Raw genomic sequence first — 23,381 nt, 5'->3', positions numbered from 1 at the left:
AGTAGGTATGCAAGATCTTTTTGACTGTTGCCAAGAGAGTTTGGAAATCGAGCTCAAAGGTGTGATAATGTCTGCTGAATATTGGTTCCCAAGTACCCAAAATGAGAAGGTGACAGGGGTTGTGATCCTTTCCCACTGTTTTCAAAACTCAAAAGAAAAGTTTTGAATAAACATACAGTTTAATTTATCCATAATATATCCAAATACACCAAGTTTGCCCATGCTGCCGAGATGTGCCTTGCTTCAGAACTTGCATCAGTTTGAATAGACAAGTAGTAGTAGGCAGCAGCTTTGGGGGAGGATCATTGCTTATACTACATAAAACAGTCTACATTGTTCTAGCATTAGGATTCTCTTCCTTTCTCTGTTGGGGTCCCCCAAGGTTCTGTTCTCGGACCTCTCCTATTTTCAATCTACAAACTCCTCCCTGGGTCAGCTGATAGCCTCCATGGCTTCCTTACCACCTCTATGCCGACAACACCCAAATCTATTTCTCTACCCCCTCAGCTCACACCTTTCGTCTCCTCACGTATCACTAATTACTAACAGATATATCAGTCTGGATGTCACACCACTTCCTCAAATTCAATTTATCAATAACCGATCTTACAATTTTTCCTCTCCGATGTGCCCCTTCCCCTGATCTCTCTGTCAAAATCGATGGCACAACTATAAGCCCATCCCCGCATGCAAGGTCCTAGGTGAAGTCTGGACTCTGAACTCTCCTCTAAGCCGCACGTCCAATCACTGTCCAAATCTTGCTGCCTCAACCTCTGCAACATCTCCAAAATACGCCCCTTTCTAACTAATGCCACAACAAAGCTCTTAATTCACTTTCTGGTCATCTCTCGCCTCAACTACTGCAACTCCCTCCTCATTGGTTCAACTCTACACAGTCTATCCCCCCTTCAATCCATCATGAATGCTGCTGCCAGACTCAACCACCTTACCAATCGCTCCGTGTCTGCTATTCCTCTCTGTCAATCACTCCACTGGCTTCCACTCACCCAACAAATTCAATTCAAAATAATAACTATCTTATAAAGCCATCCACAATTTAGACCCCTGCTACATCACTAGCAATCTCAAAATACCAACCTAATCTTCCTCTTTCCCCTCAAGACCTCCTTGCTCTCTAGTTCCCTGGTCACCTCCTCCCATGCTTGTCTCTGGGACTTTTCCAGAGCCTCTCCAATCATATGGACTCCTTACCCAAATCTGTCCGCTTATCTCCTACTCTATTAGCTTTTAGATGATCCCTGAAAACCATTTCTCTTCAGAGAAGCCTATCCTTCCCACACTAACAACTGTATTTTCATTATCTCCATCAGCTCACCCTCCACAGTTATTACCTTTTGTACCACTTGACCCACCCTTCTAGATTGTAAGCTCTAATGAGCAGGGCCCTCAGATTCCTCCTGTATTGAATTGTTCTGCTCTCATGTTCTAAAGCGATGGAAAAAAACGGTTGGCGCTGTATAAAGACTGTAAATGCAGTACATCATATATAATTGCCATATTGTGCACTAAAAAAAAGGGGCAGCACAGTGGCTAAAGTGGTTAGCATTTCCACCTAGCAGCACTTGGGTCATTGATTTGAATCCCAACTATGGCACTACCTTCATGGAGTTTTCATGTAGTCCTGTGATTTTATAGGTTTCCTCCGGGTGTTCCGCTTTTCTCCCACACTCTATAAACATGATTGGTAGGTTAATTGGCTCCTGTCTAAAATGACCTGATTTGTGTGTGCATGAATGTGCTTAAGGGACCTTAGCTCTTTGAGGGCAGGGACTAATGTGAACGTATAATACATATGTAAAGCGCTGCATAAATTTATGGCGCTACATAAGTACTGTAATAAATAAAATAAATAAAACAGGTTTTTATCAGGATTATCACAATCACATGTACAGCTGAAACACCTTCTTGCAAAAAAATAAAATAAAATTGTGTTATCCAGCAAACAATTACATTTGTTTAAATCATCTAAAGAGTCACTTCTGTAGTAAAACGTTTGTGTTTTTTTTTTGGAGAAGACGAGACACTTCCATAGCTTAAGTCCAAATTATCAGATATTAATGGAAAATGATCAATCTAGTTAATAAAATGCTCTCACATACCCTATAATTTTGTAATATTTGTGCAACACAGATTATGACATCAAGTGAAGCTTTCTTTTCAAGACAAGTGAAAAGAAAAGCAATTCCCTGTAGACCTCTGTGCTCTGCAGCAAAAGATGATGCAACTTGTAAAAATAGACTTCTAGCAACAGAGCTGGAGACTGTGCAGCATACTAGTCACAGCTGAGCCACACGACTTTCTGCTCAAATGCTCTAATTACCTCTCTTAGCTTTCCTCTAAAAACCTGCATATACATTACCACCTTGCCCTTGATCAAGAAAGCTATAGAAATTTCTGAACAATCACACAATGTGCATATCAGATTGTTTTGTCAAAGGATCTGCTCATCAAACCTGCTGGGTTCTACCGTTAGCGCCAGTCTTAGGCTTGTGGTATTTGTAAAAATCATATTGGGATAACTAAAAGGTTGTTTTAATGTGACAAACTGTAGTGCCGATATAAAAAAACATTGGAACCCACAGAATCCATTCTAGTTTCAGTTAACTACAGTTACATCATAGTTAATGTCTGTTTGGTTGCCCAAGGCACATTCCAATTATTATTTCTGGGACCTAAAAATGCAGATTCAGTACATTACTACTCTGCATAATATATAGAGATACTTAACTGTACCATACACGTTTTCTTAGTGATTTCACACATCTGAAATGAAAACATTATGGATAATAATTCATAGCTATAAGGCCTAATTATAGGACTCCAGGGAAATGAAAAATGAGCCAACCATTCCATGCAGTGTGATTAGATTTACCAAGAATCAAGTCTGTCAATCAGTCACACAGAGGGCTTTGACTTGAGGTCACTAAACATGACAAAGAAAAACTTTGATAATATCAGTGTGTAGCCTTTGTAATCCATCAAGTAAAATTTTATTATGAAGAAAAGCTACAGGGACAGAATACTGCAGGCAAAACCCCCCAGAAAAATAAATGTGTTCTTTTATCATTTCCATTGTACAATTTTTATGTGCTAAATGCGGTGACTGCCAACAGGGCAAATCAGCGATAGGCAACCTTAAAAAGGTGGAGATCTACCTGAACAACATGGGAGAAGTCAGAGATCACTGGGCACAGGGTCACCTCCTCACACCTGATTGAGGCTGGGTTCACATTCACCGTTTGAGCCCAGGTTCACACTGGGTACGTTTTGCTTCGATTTGAGATGCGATTTCACATGTGAAATCGCATCTCAAATCGGCGGCAATTGTCGGCAATGACACTGTCCTAATCGGTGCGACGCCGCACCTGCGGCGCTGCACCGATTTCAAAAAGTAGTTCCTGTACTACTTTTTGCGAAAAAACACACTACATGCTTTTCTGCAGCTTCTCCATTGAAGTATTTTGAACCACACAAAATGCAAAAAACACAATTTCGCGTTTAAAATAGTCCCTGACTCTTCCCAAAAACAGAGACACAAAAATGCATCGATGTGAACACGTTCCATAGGAACCCATGTTAAATATTTTTTACTGCATTTCTGCAAAAAGCAAGAAATAAATGCACTGGTGTAAATGGAGCGCAAGTTACATTCCGCAGCGGAACTCTTAGGGCTCGTTCACATAAAGTTGGGGGGGGGGGGGCGCTAGTTAAAACCCTGCGATTGAGTTTACCGCCGCCAATCCCTACCCCCTTTAGCTGTTGAGGTAGCAGCCAAAGGTGTACACATACCACAGCAGGTATTATAGCCCCTGTTGCTTTTGGTGAGTACTGCCGCCTGCCAATCATAACCTATTCAAGTAAATGGTGCCACACTGCAAGCTCCCCACAACAGCATTCTTCTGTGGGGTCCAAGGGGTTAAAGCAGATGGTTAGAATGCAACACAACGCTACCTGATTTAACCCCTTGTATGCTTTACTGCACAAGGTTGCATGGCACTTGCAGAGTAGCCTCATTCACTTGAATGGGTAATGTTTGGCAGGTGCTATACCCACCAACCATGACAGGGCGTATGACTCCTGCTGCGGCATGTGTACACTCCTGGCCAATGCAGCTAAAGGGGGTGCGCAATTGGAGGTGGTAAAAACACACTTTACCTATGGGATTTTATCACCCTCCAAAATATAAAGGAACCCTTACTGTTCTGAGCCCCTATAAGGCTGCTTTCGCACTGGTGTGCTGTGGTTTACCTACACAGCGCAAAGCATTTTCCTGGGTTAGCTGCGCTTTGCCATAGACTTCAATTATATCCGGAAGGTGTGGTGCACTTTCTAAATGCAGAAGTTTGGGTGTGCTTTCGGAAAGTGCACCAAACACGCAGGATATAATAGAAGTCTATTGCCAAGCGCAGGAAAGCTGCAGGTACACTGCTCTGCACCCATGGTGTGGATAAACTGCAGCACATTAGTGTGAAAGCAGCCCTATACTGTTATGCCCTGTTCGAAAATGCTAGCAATTTCCGTAAAATCATTATTTTTTTATGCATCTAAAGCTGAACTCCAGGAAATTGGATACTTTCTAAAATTTGCTGACTCACCGTGGGTTAAAGGCTAGGTACCCTTTTATAAGAAAAAAAAATATATATAATAAAAATAATAATAAATGCTCATTTTGCAATTGTCTTATTTACAACTTACATTATTACAGAGGACAGGGAGTACAGCTATCAATTTATTCCCAGCGCTCTAACAGGAAAGGCACTGAATTCTCACAAACAGCAGCTCTGCCCACCCCTTCCTGCCAATGTCTACTCACAGATTGCTTTGCTTAGAATAAGTTCACAAAATACAAAGCCCTCTGTAAGTGGGCATCAGGTGGGGAGGGGTGGGAAGGAATATGACTCTGCAATTGCAGGAGCCGAGACCAGCATCAGAGAGTCAGACATTTGATGGCTACACTCCCAGCGCTCAGTAAAAATGTAAATTAAAGAGATAAGTCCAGGAGTTGGAATGAACCTTGTTGGACTTAACATCTCATCCACCCCTTTCTTGGGGGGGCGCCTGGGACACGCCACAGGTCCCAGAATGCTGAGGAAGCATTCACAAATACTGGCTTGGGTTGTGCAGGTGCAGTGGGAAGCTGGGTGTGCAGTCGCAGGGAGTCACATCCGGCTTTCTACATTAGACATGACAGCCCAGTGAGGATGGCGCTGGATCCTTTGACACCAAGTGTCTTTTTATTAAGCATACATATTACAGTATTAAAGCCTCATGCAAACTGGATGTTAAAATAACGTTATAAAAATAGTTTTGGGTGTTTTTTTCTGCTCAAAAACACCACTGCCCAAAACTGCTCATAACAGCCTATGTGTGCATGGACACATAGGATAACACATGGACACATGGACACATAGGATGATGGAGAAATTAATGACTGTAAAAAAAAAAAAAAACGTCTACAGCCAAAAACAGCTGCTGTAAAAACGTCCAGTGTGCACAAGGCCTTATAGCTGCTGACTTTTTTAATTATTATTATTTCTAGGGTGAAGATCCTTCCTTAAAGGTGAAGATCAGGAATCCTGACATCGAACTGTCTCAGTTTACTGTAAGTCAATTTCAAGTCGTTGAAGTACTGATGCCAGAGACAGCAAAGAAATTGGCATTTTCAAAAGGTGGCCAGTAGTGGCAGGCTATAGATTCTCTTAACACAGGTTTTTTATACTCAGTAGCCCCATATTGAAGCTACCTATACATCATTCAGGAGGGGAGGAGTAGAGAGGAATCCCCGCCCACTGCAGGTATCATGCAAGAGAGGAGAAAGATGGCAGGTCACATGATCGCCAACCTGCGCTCTGTAAACAAGGTCTATAGCTTTTTTTTTTATATAAAGCACAGTCACAGGGAGACATTAGATTCATCAACCAAGAGGATGATGTAAATTGTACCCCAATTTGAGTAGCAGAAGGGGAGGGGTGGGCACAGACACAGAGCTCACAGACAGAGGGGAGGGGGAAAGAGGACAGAGAGCAGGGCTGCGGATGATGGAGGCACGTAAACTGACCACAGTGTCAGGGCTCAGAAGCCATGATGAACCGTGGTCAGTTTACAAAGGGGAAGGCAGAAACTGGCAGTATCAGCCAGGTTTTTTTAGGTGTTAAAGGGGGCCAAGTGACACAGTATAAGCACTGTGCTGTATACCATTCTTAAAGGAACATAAACTATTTTTTGGGGAGTTAACAAACGCAATAATTACTGTAAACATCAATTTCCCAGCCTCCAAATTAACATTACATATAAGGGGAAAGCTATATGGGCTTTTTAAAGCGGAGTTCCACCCACGTTTTAAGCACTCCTTGCCCCCTTATATGCCAGATTTGTAATGTAATTTTTTTGGTGGGGGGAGTGGGGACTTTGTTTGGAGTGGGACTTCCTGTCCCACTTCCCCTTTCCGCCTACGGGTTGCCTAGGTAACTTCTCCTTTCCACCTAGGCAGCCCCCTCTCTAGGCGATCTTCTGGGACACGCGACAGGTCCCAGAAGATCGCCTGTCCACTCAGAGCGCAGCATGACTTGCGCATGCCCAGCCGTAAAGCAGAAAGCTTTAACGGCCAGATGTCCAGAGAGTCAATAGGGCCACCGACGGAGAGGAGGGGGGAGAGGAGCGACGCTCTGGGCGGCCGCATCACTGGGCCATGAAACAGGTAAGTAGTGTCTGTTTATTAAAAGTCAGCATCTACACTTTTTGTAGCTGCTGACTTTTAATAAACATAAAAAGCCTGGAACTCCGCTTTGAGCAAGGAAAAAAGGTAAGAAGCGTTTTTTTTTTTTTTTTTTTTTTTTTTTTTAGGTTAATCTATATAAATGGAAACAAGGAACAAATTAAAGTAAGAGTGGAAATACACTTTTAAAGCCCCAGGAAAATAACCAGGAAATATCAAGCAATGAGGGTTAACCCCTAGCAGTTTGGAGATCACTCTAGGATGACTGGAGAACTTTATATGCTCAATTATATATTTGTAAACTGACAGATATTGCCTATACCAATGGAAATGAGTACTTGCAGATAAATCTCTCTCTGTGTTGTTGGACAGCAGTCTGGAATGTATATACATTTGTTTATGCATTTTAGTCATGAATTAAACAGTCTAATAAACAACTTATACACCACTGAGGCTGGGTTCACACTAATGCGATGGGAGACATCACATGTGATTTGAATCGCATTGCTGTGCAGATCAAATGCGATGTCCGATCGGTGCAAATTCAGCCATACAGTATGTATGGCTGAATTTGCACCGATCGGACATCGCATTTACAGTATGTATGACTGGAATTGCATCGCATTCACACATAAATGGTGTAGAACCCTTTTTTTGTCTACACTGGATTCTGATCGCATGCGTGTTGAGATTGAATCATGGCACTACATTATGGGAAGCTGAGGTAGTAGGATTGGTCAGAGATGACATGGGAATTAAAGTGGTTGTAAAGGTTAGTTTTTATAGGTTCCCTTAAGCTAGTGCATTGTTGGTTCACTTACCTTTTCCTTTGATTTCCCTTCTAAAAAAAATGTTTTCTTTGTCTGAAATTATCACTTGCTGTTTCTCCTCAGTAAGCTTGCCACCATCATCTGGCTGGGAGTTAGTCAGCCAGAACAGCTTACTGAGAAGGAACAGGAAGTGAGCAATTCAGACAAAGAAAAGAAAAAAAACATTTAGAAGGGAAATCGAAGGAAAAGGTAAGTGAACCAACAATGCACTAGCTTAAAGAAACCTATTTAGAAAATAAAAAACAAACCTTTACAACCCCTTTAAAAGATGTACAAATCAATCTATAGCATCCTTTATTTCTGTTGGCTTGCGGATCTGGAGGAGAGGGTTCAGGAACAATAATTTTTACAGATCGATTAAATATCTTTAAACTGAAGTGTGACACAAGACTGCATGTGAAACGTACAGCTATTTTTCATCCTAACAATATGGTCTTTTATGGATGATGTCACCGTTCACACAGACAGCGTGGAAGTGGCTGTTCGGAGTACATGCAAATTTTCCTATGACAGCCTGCCTTCATTTTACTGTGAAGGAGCAACCAAGTGAAATGTACACGAGCCGCCTCCTTCCTACCACCACAGCTCCTGGAATATTGCTTTTCAGCTGTGTTATGTTACACTTTCCACATCAAACAAGGCTCATTTTTTCCTGAATATTCCAGCGTAGTCTGCAGTAGAGCGTTCACATGGTAACCTCGGCTGTGTAATGTGCCCCACCCAGTCAGGAATCACAGAGCTATTAATTCACTGCAGAGCGGAGTGATTTGTCAAATAAAAAGAACGCTCTTAATCCCAGCCTCTCTGATAAGAGTCTCTGAGGTCTGATGGTAGGAGAACTCTACAGCCCCATTAACTTGTTACTTTTATATGCAAACTCCCACAGCAAAGCTAGAACTAGTTTACAGCTTTTCTCTAACCTCCTGCCCTCTAAACACTGCAGCCCATCCCCTCCACACTGCATATTAACTCACACCTGAGCGTCCGTCGTTCGGTCGTTTTTTTCGGCGTTTTGTCACGCGTATTCATGCTTATTTGCGCTTTTGCATACAGTGTTGTCCGACGTTTTTATTTTAGCCAATAGGAAAAACTATCATCTTTTCATCACTCGTTGCTATGTTGGTAGATTTTTTTAATCTTCTGCCTGGGTGAAAAGTTCTATTGATTAAAGCGACAAAACGCCCGTAGCAAACGCTCGTTGTCGCGCAAGTCGCTTCTATCGAGCGTTTCCATTACTTTCTATGGGAAATGGAAACGCTCAAATACGCCCAAACCGCCCGATACGCGCCACAAAAAAGGGTCCGGAACTTGTTTGAGCTACAGGCGTTCGGCGTGGAGATGTGAACCATCTCCATAGAGAATAATGTTATTTTTCCCCTCTAGCGTCTTTGAGCTTCAGGCGACAAAACGCCTAGGTGTGAATGCAGCCTAAGGAGCATGAAGACATTATATGCAACTGCTGAATAGGCTATTCAAATAAAATACTGCCCGAAAAATGGTAGCAAAACAAGAGCTGGGACATATTCATCCACTTCAATTCTTGTGTAGCATGTGCAAAGATAAAGAGACACGTGTGGCCCTTAAAAGGCCATAAAGCCTGGAATATATCTAGGGCTTGTAATAACATTTACATATATATGGGAGAAGTTTCTGTACACTGACAGATCCCGAGATGTTTGTCATTGTATTCATATTTCCTTTGTAGCAGAGCGCACACTAGATCTGCATAGACTACTGGCGCCTCTTGCCATTTCTAATACCGAAGTGAACTACGTACAGAGCAACTGATAGTACAAGCTGAAGGCAACGCAAAAATATGACGCACCAGGACTTAGCCGTTCAGAACTTTTAGGCTCAGTTCACACTGCTGCGACCCCAGTGTTGTGCGATTTCCAATGCGACTCGCTTACAACTTGTGTGTGACTTTCAGAGTCTATGGCACCCAAGTTGCATCAAAGTTGTGCAGGAACCATTTTAAAAGTTGCTGCTACTTGATTCTTATAGATTGGAATGGCCGCAATTGAAATAAATGGGTTTTCAATCGTCACGCAACTTTGTGTGTTGCAAGTCCCATGTAAAGTCACAGCCGTGTGACCCTGGGCTAACAGAAATGTGAGAAGGTTGAACCTTTTCTGTTTCTAAAACCAACACATACTAATTTTAAAGCAGAACTTCACTCCACAAATGGACATTAAGGCCCAATTCACAAATCAAATTGCAGTGCGGTGCGATTTTGAAGCCCATTCATTTGAACACAATGCACCACACAAACATACCACATCTAATCGCATTGTACTATGGCAGCATGCAATCTGGTGAAGGCAAACGCACTGCGTTTGCAATCTGCATTTTTGATATGCACTTGGGGTGCTGTTATTGCTACATTAGCACCCACAGCAGATCGCAAAGACTGTGCATTCTGAATGTGGCGTGGGAAACGTGCATGGAACATGTCTTTCCCGTACCGTGTTCTGGTGTGAACGCTCCCAGAGACCTTGCCTTTCTTCCTTATAATACTAGCCTAGGTAAGAATGACATCCCCATCACATATTCTAGGAGGCTGAAAGAGTATACACAGAGCAGCCAAAGAGCGGAGCTAGATCATTTCATTGGGGGTCCGTGTTCTGTTAGATTAGCAAACCCGTCAGATCAGGTAACAGAAGGGACATTCCATCAGCTGCACATGCGTTCCACCGATACCAGGTTTGCTCATCTGACAGAACACCTGCAGTCAGAAGGCCGCAGCGGACATCTTACTACACTCAGCTACATCTTAAATTTCAGAGTAATTTTTGCAATAAAGTGAGCGTGTATAAATAAATATAGTATATTGACATCTGTGATGCCATTTGGATGTTTCATTTTGACAGCCTATTGGTTTAGTGCTGAGCAGTGCAGGGTGTACCAACATGGCCTCCTCCACCTTCCTACTGCTGCCGTCCAGCTTCTTTTAAAATGTAACATCAAATCATCATCACAGATGTCAATATTCTGTATTTATTTATTTATGCTCACTTTATTGATAAAATTACCCTGAAATTCAAGACACTGGATGTAGCAAGATGTCCGCTGCCACCTTCTGACTGCAGGTGTTCTGTCAGATTAGCAAAGCTGGCAGCGGTGAAATGCACGCACAGCTGACAGAACGTCACTTCATTACCTAATCTGACAGGTTCGCATTTCTGACAGAACACCGGCTACATGAACCTGCAAAAGACAGCGTCTGAGAGGACCAAGATGACAGTGCTGAACACAGACTGAGACCTCAACAGCAGGTAGCTGCAAGACGACATTGGAGAGTTGAGCGCATTTTTTGAAGGGAACCCACCATAACAAGTAAGGGAGAAAGTGGGTTGAGGGAAGAAAAATCAGGGGGGAGCAGTTCTGCTTCAAATACATCCTAGATAATGGAGATGCCTTTTGATTCAATAAATGCTGGATTGCCAATGTTCATCTGTAATGAACTCTTCCGAAAAGATTACTTATAGGTTCCACAAGGCACGAGATACGTTTTGGGCACAAAGGCAACATTCACCCTAGGTTGTTTTTTAAACAGTGTAATCTACCAAATAATCACTAAAAAAGTGTAATATTTTTTGTAACACTTCGCACTGCAACACATTCCTAACATTACTGTGTGTTGTGGTGCGATGCTGCGTACATCTTCTAGCAAGGTGCATTAACATGTACTGCGGCACAACACCACACATTTTTGTGTGCATTGCAGTCACATGCATGCCAACGTGGGCAGTACTACAGTAGAACAGTATGAACTGAGCAGATTCTATAAAAAAAGACTAATCAAAGACATTGGTATGAAAGCATAACTCCGTAGTTATCTCCCTATACACATTGGCAGAACTAAACGATGGTTGTCCAGCCTGTGCTTCACCTGTATACATTGTGCCAAAGACGGGTTGATTTACTAAAACCGGAGAGTGCAAACTCTGCTGCAGCTATGCAAAGAAAACTAGTTTTTTTTTTGTCAATGTACAGCCTTAGGGCCCTTTCACACGGGCGGACGAACGATCCGTCTTTTTACAAGTCCGTTTACTATGGGATTGCAGACGTTAGCAGATGATGCATCCGCTAACGTCCGTAAAGATCCGCCTCCACAGGGCTCTTTCACACGGAGCGGATCCGTATTGATCCGCCCCGTGTGTGTCCGTCTGCTCAGCTGAGCTTTTGGCGGACAGGGCGGTCCCCGCACACTGTGCAGAGACCGCCCTGTCTTTCCTCCGCTCTCCCCTAAGGGGAATTGGATGAATACGGACCGTGTGTCCGTATTCATCCGATCCGTTCCGCCAGACGGAAGAAAAATAGGGTTTGCATCATCCGCTAACGTCTGCAATCCCATAGGGAAGCATTACAAGTCCGTAAACGGACTTGTAAAAAACGAGCCGTTCGTCCGCCCGTGTGAAAGGGCCCTAATGGTTTTCAGAAACTGTGGAATTAGAGAAACTGAAGGGATTGATATATATATATTTATTATTCTTATTTAAATAATAAGCACGTTATACTTTCCTGCTCTCAACAATAGTATTGCACAGAGCGGACTTAAGCCCTCTCTCCTGGGGTCCTCTGCCAATACTCTGCACATAGGAAGCTGTTTTCTATGGTGGCACATCTGCTAGCTCACTGCAGAGCTGGGCTGTGTGCATCTAAAGGCATTCTGTGAAGGGTGCAACATCTATGAACATCTTTGAACAACAGATTTAGCTTCTTCTGTATTACTGTTCCCTTTGGGCCACCTGAGAAGAGGGTTCTAGTTCTACACAGCAATGACATTTCTCAAAATGATGCTAAGAAAAAAAAAATTACAGTAGAACCGAGGATCTGTTAAAGGGTCTATAACAATTTGTAGCATATTCTCTATTTATATGACTATAATTCATCACATTAGCTCACTGTGGTTAGTTGTAATTGGTTACAGCCTCCTCTTTTCATGAAGTGTTGTAAAAGATTCTTACGCTTGAAGGGGCGGCTCCATGTCAGCAGCCTACAAGCACACACTGGCTTTGTAAGCCTTTACAGATTTCCTTCAGTACATCTATTTTCACAGGCAGAACTCCAAAGCATAATGGACAGCCCTTTTCTTTTTAAATCACATGTATTACTTAAGTAGGCTTTAAAATATGCATGTACAGCAGCCTTGTTGGAGTCATGTGGCACGGAGGTTGAGTAAAACTTTGTATGGACCTACGTTGGTTCGGTTGAGGATTACACATGCGTTACTAAAATACGGAGTTTCTTTAAGGATTATTAAAACGGCTGGAAGTCATCTAAATACTTCTTTAGGAACAGGGGGAGGAAAGGGCCAATGGCTGCAAAAAATAGAAGTCCAGCTCTAAAAGCATTGAGATCATATCAAGTCATTCTAGAGTTGAACAGGACCTATGGCAGACCAAATCTAATCAGTAATCTTGGGCCTAGCCTTGCTACAACCCTTGGCACAAGACTTAAAATGAATCTGAAGGCAATATACAGTACTGTATATAGCTCTTGCCAGCATATCAGCACCATATAACCTTTCCAAACCCTACATAATTATTTCAATACAATGCTTTTATACTGTAACAAATGCCTTTACATATTGTGTTTACTTCCTAGCTTCGACCACCGCTTTCTCCAATTCTGCAACTACGAATCTCTCCGGTCGCTTCGTGTGAAACATGCATACCTTGTATACACTACAACTGCCATGTTCAATTAAGGCCAGTAATGATGATGTCATACAAAGGGGCATTACCTCTAAGGAAACTGCAGTCGCTGTAAAACTCCAGTTGAGAGAGACAGAGTTTTTATATAACTGACACATTGGGATGCCCAAAGGATGGGATTATGGCTACAGACATTGCCCAATGTCCTGGACACACCGATCATCCAGATGTACAACTGTAGCTATAGGCAAAAGCTCAGGGCAGTAGGTGATATGACCCTACATATCGAAAGGCAGCATGATTTTGTTTCACTGCAACTAAGGAACTTCGTCCAGTAGAATTGATCAAAAGGTAGATTTTTCAACCTGACGAGCACTATATTTAAAACAACTATGCTAAAAATATGCAAATTCTAAGACACAATACATACAATTTTTTTTTTGATGACATGACGAGACCAGAGTGCTCTGAGAATAGGCAAGTAGAAATATACTTCTTCTAAAGGGTAGTTAGAATAGCAGTTAGAATCGGGGAGGGAGAAGTTTTAGGCTTAGATATAGACTGGAATTCCACTGTAAGGAAGAGCTTGATCTCTTTCCCAAAGATAAGTGAACTACTTTTGTATACAACAGTGATTTATACACAAAATGGCAAAAAAGTAATGCACAAACCTAAAACATACTGTATTTAATGCTAACCTTCTGTAGATATAATTATAAAAGATAATGGGACCTACATAAATTACCATTCCACTATTCCATCTACTATGTTCACAAGAAATAATTGTGGTCGGCACTATGCCACATAATCATGTAGCATTTTTTTTTTGTTTTGAAAGACCACAGGAGAACTGTGAAAGGCCCCATGTACACGGGACGCTGCTAAACGTGTTTTCAGAGGCAGTTGGACATTTTTTTCAACTGCCCCTGAACTCATTCAATGTTATCCTACGTGACCATGTACAGTCTTGTTTTTTGCCGTTTTTAGGCAGTTGCGTTTAACACCATTTCTTTGAAAGCAAAAAAATGGGTTTAGATGCAGATTTCCACATTTCAGATGCCAACCGTGAGTAAACGCGGTAACCCGCATTTCGTTTATAGGCGTTTTTTGTTTTTGGCCATTTAAAAAAAAAAAAATAAAAATGTAAACGCTTCTAAAAACGCAAACCACAGCATGTAAATGCACGTTTTAAACGTGTGTTACTATCTGTCAAGTTTAACCATTTAGGAGCAGTTGTAAAAATGTCCCGTGTACATGAGCCTTACTCTGAGATTAGACAGTATTTAAAAGAGAAACCACAGCTAAAATGTAAAAGAGATACTAATAGCATTCATATTTGTGTACCCTGTGAAGCATGTTAATTGTTAGTTGCCATTCTTGGCTAAAAGAAGGCACCAACATGATGGTATATCAGCATTACCTGACAGGACATCACCTGTTGGAGTGTAGTTCTTTTAGGCTGGGTTCACACTTATGCCGGATGCGGCTCACAGCAGGGGTCTGGAGCGTCCCTGTTTTTTGTTTCAGGGACGAATCAGGCCCAAATATTTGCCTGAATTCAGACCTGAAACAGAACCAAAGACGCACAGGAGTGCTGTGCAATTCGCTCTGCAGCTGCTCTGAGGATATGTGAACCAACTCCATTGAGAAGCGGTCACCATCTATCATGCGTATTGGATACGAGGAATCCCGCATCCAATTGGCAGAAGTGTGAACCCAGCCTCAAAAGAGAACTGCAGCTAGGAAGTAAGATCTTTCCAAAGAGGGCACAGTAATAAAACATACAACAAATACATTTAATATAGAATAGCGCCAAAATCCTTCCTTATGCTGCCTGTGTTGCCACCAAGAGTGCACCCTCAATTTCTGTGTAGTCCTAGGGAGAAGACATGATGGGAAATCTCTGACGTTTGGGTGGTGTTTCATTTTAAAGGATAAGTAAACCTTTCAAAAAATAATATAAATAATGAACATTTTTATTGCAGGTAAAAAATGAGAATTTTTTTTAAGGAGCCTGCAGAGCATTGCACCCACAGTCAGCAGATCATGGGTGCAATCTCGGGCTCCTGCAGACTCTCAGCATAGCTGTACAGGCAGGAAGCTACCTGAGAGCTGGAAGATCAATCGACTATGAAAGCTCACCAGTGCCCTCGCAGCTCATGAAGAACTACAGGCTGTCAGCCGCAGAGGCTGATGGTACTTGTAGGCATTAACTCAAAGAAAACTGTGAATTAATGGTGTGGCTGGAACCCAGCGGGTGCGGGGAGAGCATCCTCTGTCACAGGGAGGGGGATCAGTGGGGAGAGCCTGCAGGTGCTGGAACCAAAAACAGGTCATTTCTGATAAAAAGCATGAAACGTTTAATATTCCTGTATGGATGCTTTAACATACATCAACTTGTAAATAGGTCTGTGGGTCCTTCAAAATAGAAAACATTTACGACCATCCGATAAATATGTGAGATGACAACAACATAAAATAACAAACATCTTATTTTAAAATGTACTTTTAATTACCAATCCTGTAGATACCTTTGTCCATGAATCCAATATGAATGTGTTATTTAAATACAATTGCGCAGACACTAGCGCAATGAACCACACAGCAGCAAAACAAAAAGTAAATACAGACACGCCCCAGAGCCTTTCTACAATAGCACTATAGCCCAGCACAGGTACATACATGCTGCCAGCAGAATATACGCTATACCTGGAGCTAGCAGGAGAACCAGCACAGACATGCAATAAATAAAGTCTTCATCTATACTAAAAAAATCATAACAAAACCAAATATTTTACACTAATCGGGTTTAGGAGTCAAATGTGTAAAGGTTGGAAACATTAGATGCGAGAACATTTTACAACTGGTCACTTTACAGCATGTCTGAGGCTGATTCACCTGTAAGCCATTAAAGGGGTTGTAAATGTTTGTTTTTTATTTTCTAAATTGGTTCCTTTAAGCTAGTGCATTGTTGGTTCACTTACCTTTTCCTTCTATTTCCCTTCTAAATTTATTTTTGTCTAAATTTCTCACTTCCTGTTTCTCCTCAGTACGCTTGCCCCCATCATCTGAGCCATTCTGGCTGGGGGTTAGTCAGCCAAAAAAGCTTACTGAGGAGGAACAGGAAGTGAGAAATTCAGACAAACTAAACATTTAGAAAGGAAATTGAAGGAAAAGGTAAGTGAACCAACAATGCACTAGCTTAAAGGAACCTATTTAGAAAATAAAAAACAAACCTTTGCATCCCCTTAAAAGTGTGTTTATACTTTTGCAGTCAAATTTTAACCCCCCGCACTATTTGTTTTTCATGTGTTCCCATTCACACAGCGTATATAATATATATTTAAAGTTGAACTCCGGGAGTTCTGCTCATTGCACAAAGTATATATGCATATACTGTCCCCATATATCATACCGGATGGATCGCTGGGAATCATTGTACGAGTCGGCACTTCTACAGTGATGGCTGTGATCCTCCGAGTCCTCCTGGACACAGGGGTCTCTGCTGCCATTCTTACGATGAGTTTCATTTTTTTCAATAAATACAAGGGGTTTTCTGATTGGACAAGGTGATGATTGTAACATTACCACCCTTCCTTGTCCAATCAGAAAACACCTTGCATTCATGGAAACAAATACAAGGTTTTATATGAATGGTAGCAATGCAGAGAATGAAACCCACTGTGATCAGTGTGCAGAGGGGAAGTGGCTCTGAGCAGGACTTGGAAGAGTGCAGCTACCATTATAGTAAATCCAAGTACCACAGCGATCCAGCTTCCCCACCTGTCCATCCGGTTGGAGAAATGCATACTTACATTGTGTCGAGGTTCATCTTTAAAAATATATTTCTCATCTTTCATTAAAGCAGATTTGGACCAAACAGCTTGAAATTGTTGAAAATAGCTTGTGCAATTAGGGGACAGATTGTAGGACTTTTTTTTTTTTAATCCCTAGCCGGTTTCAGCAGATTTTTTTTGTATATAGGAACGTGTCACAAATATAAAGTTATCCCCAATTTGGCTGCAAACATAGAAATACACTTTAAATGAGCAACACTTTAAACCAGGGACAGATGACAAACTTCATGACCCAGAAGAAAGATAGATTTACAATAAAATCACAATTCAGAAGTACTCATAATCTCGCAAATGAACCACAAAATTGCTGCAATGAATCAAAAGCAAGCAGGCACAGAACACAAACATTCATAATGCAACAAGACTGGAGGAAGGGCAGAAATAGGTGGAAAGCAGTGAACTGCATGACAAGACATGTAACAGTCAAAATACCTGAGGCTTAGTGCATTCCTGTGAGCCAAAATGAAATGAATGCCATAGGAGAGGAAAGGAAAAGATGGAGATTACCAAGACATGCTAATAAATATTCCGTCAGTATGAAGATTGCGAGGAGAAGGGCATATGATAATGAGAACCTTTGTATGGCTCCCCAATCAGCCCTTCCTCATTTAAATATCTGGAGAGCCATGAAACCATTCAAGCACAATCCTGAGAGCCTGGCGAATTCTACCAGCCGTCATGCCATTTTAGCGCTTTCTAGAGCAGCCTTACAGATTCTCACAGAGTTCAACTATGGTCACTCAATGCACAACAAGAAAAGGAAGGATAGTATTTAGGAAAAGTTCTACCGAGAAATTTTCCATTTAATCTATCCTCCTTTTTATCAGCATGAATTATTACATTTGTTTATGCCGTTTTTATCAATATATTTGCACAGCAGCATTATTTTCATAAGTAAATGAAAGTTTGTATGGATGACCACACATGGACAAATCCTTAACGGAAACTGATGGGTGGTGAGAGGTCCTCTGTCTAAGAAAAATACAATTGGATCCTGCTCCTTATTTGACACAATGCTTATCCTGTGTAATTTGGTCCCCTGTAACACCTAAAAAACCTGGATGATCCTGCCAGTTTCTCCCCACCCCTCTGACCACGGTGTATCATGGCTGTAGAAACCAGACACTGTGGTCAGTTTACATGCCTCCGATATCAGCAGCCTACTATCTGCTCTACACTGTGCTCCTGTGTCCTCCCCCCTCCCCTCTGCTCCTGTGTCCTCTCCCCTCTCCTCTGCTCCTGTGTCCTCCCCCTCCCCTCTGCTCCTGTGTCCTCCCCTCTCTGCCTGTCTGTGTGTGAGCCACCCCTCCCCCCTCCTGCTGCTCTCATAACACTAACCAGTATACACCATCAGCACTGCCTCCTATTGCAGTGTCTCTCTCTGTGAATGATTTTTAAATGCTGCAAATACCTCATTTAAGAGCCGAGATTGCGATCACATGACCAGCCAGCTCTCTCCTCCTCCCCTCCAGATTGACATCAGCAGGGATATCTCAGCCCCGCCCGCTGCATCTCTCAGAGGAGGAAAGCAGAAAGCTGGCCAGTCATGTGATCGCAAACTCAGCAGTGAAATTAGGTATTTGCAGCATTTATTTTTATAAATCACCCACAGAGAGGGGGATACTACAATAGGAGGCAGTGCTAATGGTGTATACAAGTTAGAGTGGCTGAACAACCACTTTAACCACTTTTCTGTAATATTTGCATGTGGCATATGCACAGTATAGGGACCATTCTCTCTCCCCTATGAAGAAGGTATGGCTCTTAATCTCAGAAACATTGGATAGTAAGAAATTACAATGCCTAAAATGTACCTATATGCTGTCCAAATATATATTTATATATAAAACAGATGTCAATATAATACATTGATAAGGGGAAAAAGCATTGCAGTTGTCAATGTTATAGTCCAGCAACTTCTAGTGAGCTTACTTTATTCTGTATAAAACTACACTGGCAAGAATCTGATTACACCATAAAAGGCAGCCAGAGCCTTTGAAAAGCTCATCATATACAAAAGTAACAAGTGACCTAGGTGATTACAGTGTGTTTTTCTTTTCCCTGTGGTCCAGCCCCCAATCCTCACCAAAAAAAAACCCAATAAAATCAGAGACAGATTTGATGGACCACGTGGTCTTTTTCTGGCATCACTCTTAAAGGTTTCTATGTTGCTTCTATTTAGTTTTCACTGCATACAAGCACCACAATTAACAGTATTAGTCAAACTGACTTGCATAGGTACTCAGGCTAATGACCACATATTTCCAACTTCTCATCTAGCTATACAAAGTTATCGCCAAGCCTAGCAAAGATATGGTTACTCATTGAGCAGCCACATCAGCTTGCAAATGGACAAATTAGAGATGGGAAGGTCGATCCATTTAAATATCAACAATGAATCAATAAAACTAGAGGAAAATATTGAGTGCCTCTGTAACCACTACATACAAGCTGTATTTCTCTGTACAAGACAGTAAACATATCGAACTTGATTTTGCAAAAAAAAAAACATGGGCAGGGCCTGATGTGAATGTACAATATACACACTATATTGTCAAAAGTAATGGGCTGCCTGCCTTTACACGCACATGAACTTTAATGGAATCCCAGTCTTAGTCCGTAGGGTTCAATATTGAGTTGGCCCACCCTCTACAGCTATAACAGCTTCAACTCTTCTGGGAAGGCTGTCCACAAGGTTTAGGAGTGTGTCTATGGGAATATTTAACCATTCTTCCAGAAGCGCATTTGTGAGGTCAGGCACTGATGTTGGATGAGAAGGCCTGGCTTGCAGTCTGCACTGTGATTTATACCAAAGGTGTTCTATCAGATTAAGGTCAGAACTCTGTGCAGGCCAATCAAGTTCCTCCACCCCAAACTCTCTCATCCATGTCTTTATGGGCCTTGCTTTGTGCACTGGTGTGCAGTCATGTTGAAACAGGAAGGGGCCATCTTCAAGCTGTTCCCACAAAGCTGGGAGCATGAAATTGTCCAAAATGTCTTAAGCTGACACCTTAAGTAATAAGAGGCCAAGCCCAACCCCTGATAAAACAACCCCACACCATAATCCCCCTTCCACCAAATAGTTTGGACCAGTGCACAAAACAAGATCCATAAAGACATGGATAACGAGTTTGGGGTGGAGAAACTTGACGGGCCTGCACAGAGTCCTGATCTCAACCTAACAGAACACTTTTGGGATGAATTTGAGCGGAGACTCAGAGCCAGGCTTCTCATCTAACATCAGTGACTGACCTCATAAATGCGCTTCTGGAAGAATGGTCAAAAACATTCCCATATACACACTCCTAAACTTTGTGGACAGACTTCACAGAAGAGTTGAAGCGGTTATAGCTGCAAAGGGTGGGCCAAACGCAATATTAAACCCTACGGACTGAGACTGGGATGCCATTAAAGTTCATGTGTGTGTAAAGGCAGGCGCCCCAAAATTTTTGGCAATATAGTGCGTTTGTTTGTATATATATATATATATATATATATATATATATATATATATATATATACACACATACATACATACACACACACACACACACACAACTGTTAGCACTATATAAATCCCTGTAAGAAAAAAAAAAATCACTGTTGTAGCAGTGTGTACTTGAGGGATTTCTAGCTTCTACAGGGATCACACAAGTATGGTATACGCATAGTTACATAGTTTACATTGGTCTCAAGTTGGACCAAGTTGTAACTATGTTTAAAAAAAAAATGCCATTCTAAGAATTATTCTTTAACACATTGCTTCATACAAGTGCTCCTCCTGTTGTTTAGATACTTCACAAGCCCAATAGAAGGAAAATCTCCCAAATAGGCATTAAAACTCACAATAGCTACTGGTGCCAAGCAATTTTAAAATTGGGTAGTTCTTAGACAAGTGCACTAGCAAAAAACATGTTAGTTTTCGTTACATTTGTTTTTGTTTTTTTTAGTTTTTTTTTTCCCCCCGGGTCATTTTCTATGATCGAAATTCGCTATTTCGAAAAAATTCTGAAATTCGAAAATCCAAAAATAAGAAAATTCGAAAGCACGAAAATCCAAAATAACCAACAACTATTAAATTATAGGTACAGTATTGGAATTTCCTTTCAAACTTGTCTGTTAGTGAACGTAACAAATTTATCTGAAGTTACGAATTTTCCGAAATAATGAATGCCGCATCCAAATGAATATATAATAATAAATAAAAAGTTTTCATCATTATTATTTATTATTATTAATTTGTAACGTTCCATTCGTTTAGATGCAGCATTTGTTATTTCGGATAATTCGTAACTTTGGATAAATTTGTGACGTTCACTAACAGACAATTTTGAAAGGAAATTCCAATACTTATAATGTAATAGTTATTTTTTTATTTTATTTTTTATTTATTAAAATGCTTATAAAACACAGCGCAGTCTTACACACGTGCCTTGATGCGCTTATTAGTTCGTTATTTCAGATTTTCGGGTTTTCTCATTTCCTGATTTTCGCACTTATTTTCAGATTTTTTGAATTTTCAAATTTACGAATTTCTGGATTTTCGAAATTTAAAAGTTAATTTGAATATTTCTGGATTATTTTTTATTTATTTTTTGTTGAAAAACAAATTTGGAATGAAACAAATTGCACAAGTCTAGTAGTTCACCCAAATGATAAACCATGCACATACAGCGATGTTTAGTACTAACCCTGTATTTAATGGGCTGTCTTAAATGTGATGCAGAGAAACGCGCCAAAAAAAAATTCCCTTCTTAAATAGGGGATTTTTTATTTCTTTTTTACTCACTTTTGAAATAAAGTCACGCCTTGCTGTAAATAAACTGTGCCTGAAATGACCAGGCAGAACAATGTGTGCGATCGGGGTGTGTGTTCCTATGCCAAAGCTTTTTCCCCAGCCTGCACTCAGGCGCTCCAAAGACAGAGATTCAGAAAGAGGATCTCTGCTCCAGCACAGCAGATAATGCAGCATGTTGTAATGCTGGCTTAAAGGGTAACAAAGGGCAAAGTTTGCCTTGTAGGAGAGAGGTACAAGTCTAGACAGATGTAACCACGCATACAAAAACACAGGCTCTCCAGATCTAGGCTAATTCCTTCCAGCACCTTAATAGAATTTCAACATTTCCTAGCTCTGCATCAAGGGTCATGGGATTAATGGTGCTCTTGAGACCCATCTCTTCTGCTAATCATTCCAGCAGAATGAAAGCAAATTGTCCTTGATTTACTAATGTTCCAGATATTTCAATTGTGCTGCACACAGTGCACTCGACTGCCACTTTACAGCAGAAATCAGGGGTTTGCAGCCGTCTGAATAACCAGAAATACGGTAAAGTATAAAAGTTACTCACTGTGTGGTAGCCTCTTGGCAGCGGAGGTTTTCCAACAGGATAAGGATCCACAGTATCGATGATGGTCTGTCTCTCTCCTTTCTGGTTGATCTTTCTGAACCTCCGTCGAGACTGTCGGTGAGATGCTTGTCTCTGAAAATACTCTTCATTTTCATCCATATAGTCCACCTAAGGAAGGCAAACATATTCACATAAAAAGCTCTAAACTAGTCATCAGTAAAACTGAACATGCAAAAGGAAAAATGCAAGAGTGCCATTAACGTTATAGTACTAGTCGCTCCCACGCTGAAACCACCAATCAGTTCAGAACATTTGTTACCTAGGAAACTACAAACTGGTCAGACCGGTCTGTGAAACTTTTAAGTGACCTGCATTAGTCGATACCTGCAAATGGCAGAACCTAATCTTTTAACCACAAGCCAGCCAAATAATCAAAGCCGTTTCCATGTTAGAGGCCAACACAAATGACAGGCTATAAAGCTTACTGAGTAAACTATGCAGAAAGCAATAAGGTACTTTAAAACCTCATGCGGCAGGCATATTTCCGTGCCTGAGGAAACATGGCTGCAGCGTACAACCACCTATAGCAATGGAAGGCGTACACGTGTATATGATGTATTTAGGTTGTGCACAAATGTAAATCCCTGAACATGGATTATGTGCATCCAGGGGAGTGTACATAAATATGACCTATAACTGCGTACAGCCATCTATTAATATGGGCGATTGTACATTGCAGCCGCGTCTCCCATGTGCAGAAGATAAACCTGCACCTATAAGCATGAGGCCTAATACATAGCAACTGATCGGACCAAAAAATGTTTTAACATATTTGAGTAAACAAGCAAAAAACAGAACTCGAGACAAAAAAACTTGCAGCACTTTTTTTTTTTTATTCTGGTAGCCAGCATCATTTAACCAACTTTCTCTGAACCCAGAGAGTCGCTTCA

At 41.3% G+C, this 23,381-nt stretch overlaps 1 protein-coding gene across 12 annotated transcripts in view; it reads right to left on the bottom strand.

Moving 5' to 3' along the window:
* The window catches only part of RAPGEF2 (Rap guanine nucleotide exchange factor 2), a 336,977-nt gene that overhangs the window by 104,104 nt on the left and 209,492 nt on the right, over positions 1 to 23,381 (bottom strand). For 10 of the 12 annotated variants that reach the window (XM_040332432.1, XM_040332519.1, XM_040332527.1 and 7 more), the window contains 2 exons: positions 22,432 to 22,599; positions 17,516 to 17,533 (listed from right to left, as the gene is read on the bottom strand). In XM_040332432.1, coding sequence (XP_040188366.1) covers positions 17,516 to 17,533; positions 22,432 to 22,599 — 186 coding nt within the window. The remainder of the gene's footprint in view (positions 1 to 17,515; positions 17,534 to 22,431; positions 22,600 to 23,381) is intronic. The other 2 variants (XM_040332450.1, XM_040332504.1) reach the window with 1 other exon arrangement.

The sequence above is a fragment of the Rana temporaria genome, chromosome 1 (genome assembly GCF_905171775.1).
Source record: "Rana temporaria chromosome 1, aRanTem1.1, whole genome shotgun sequence".
NCBI lineage: Eukaryota > Metazoa > Chordata > Amphibia > Anura > Ranidae > Rana > Rana temporaria.
Note: the sequence above shows the minus strand (reverse complement) of the source record. Positions and strands in the feature narration are given on the sequence as shown.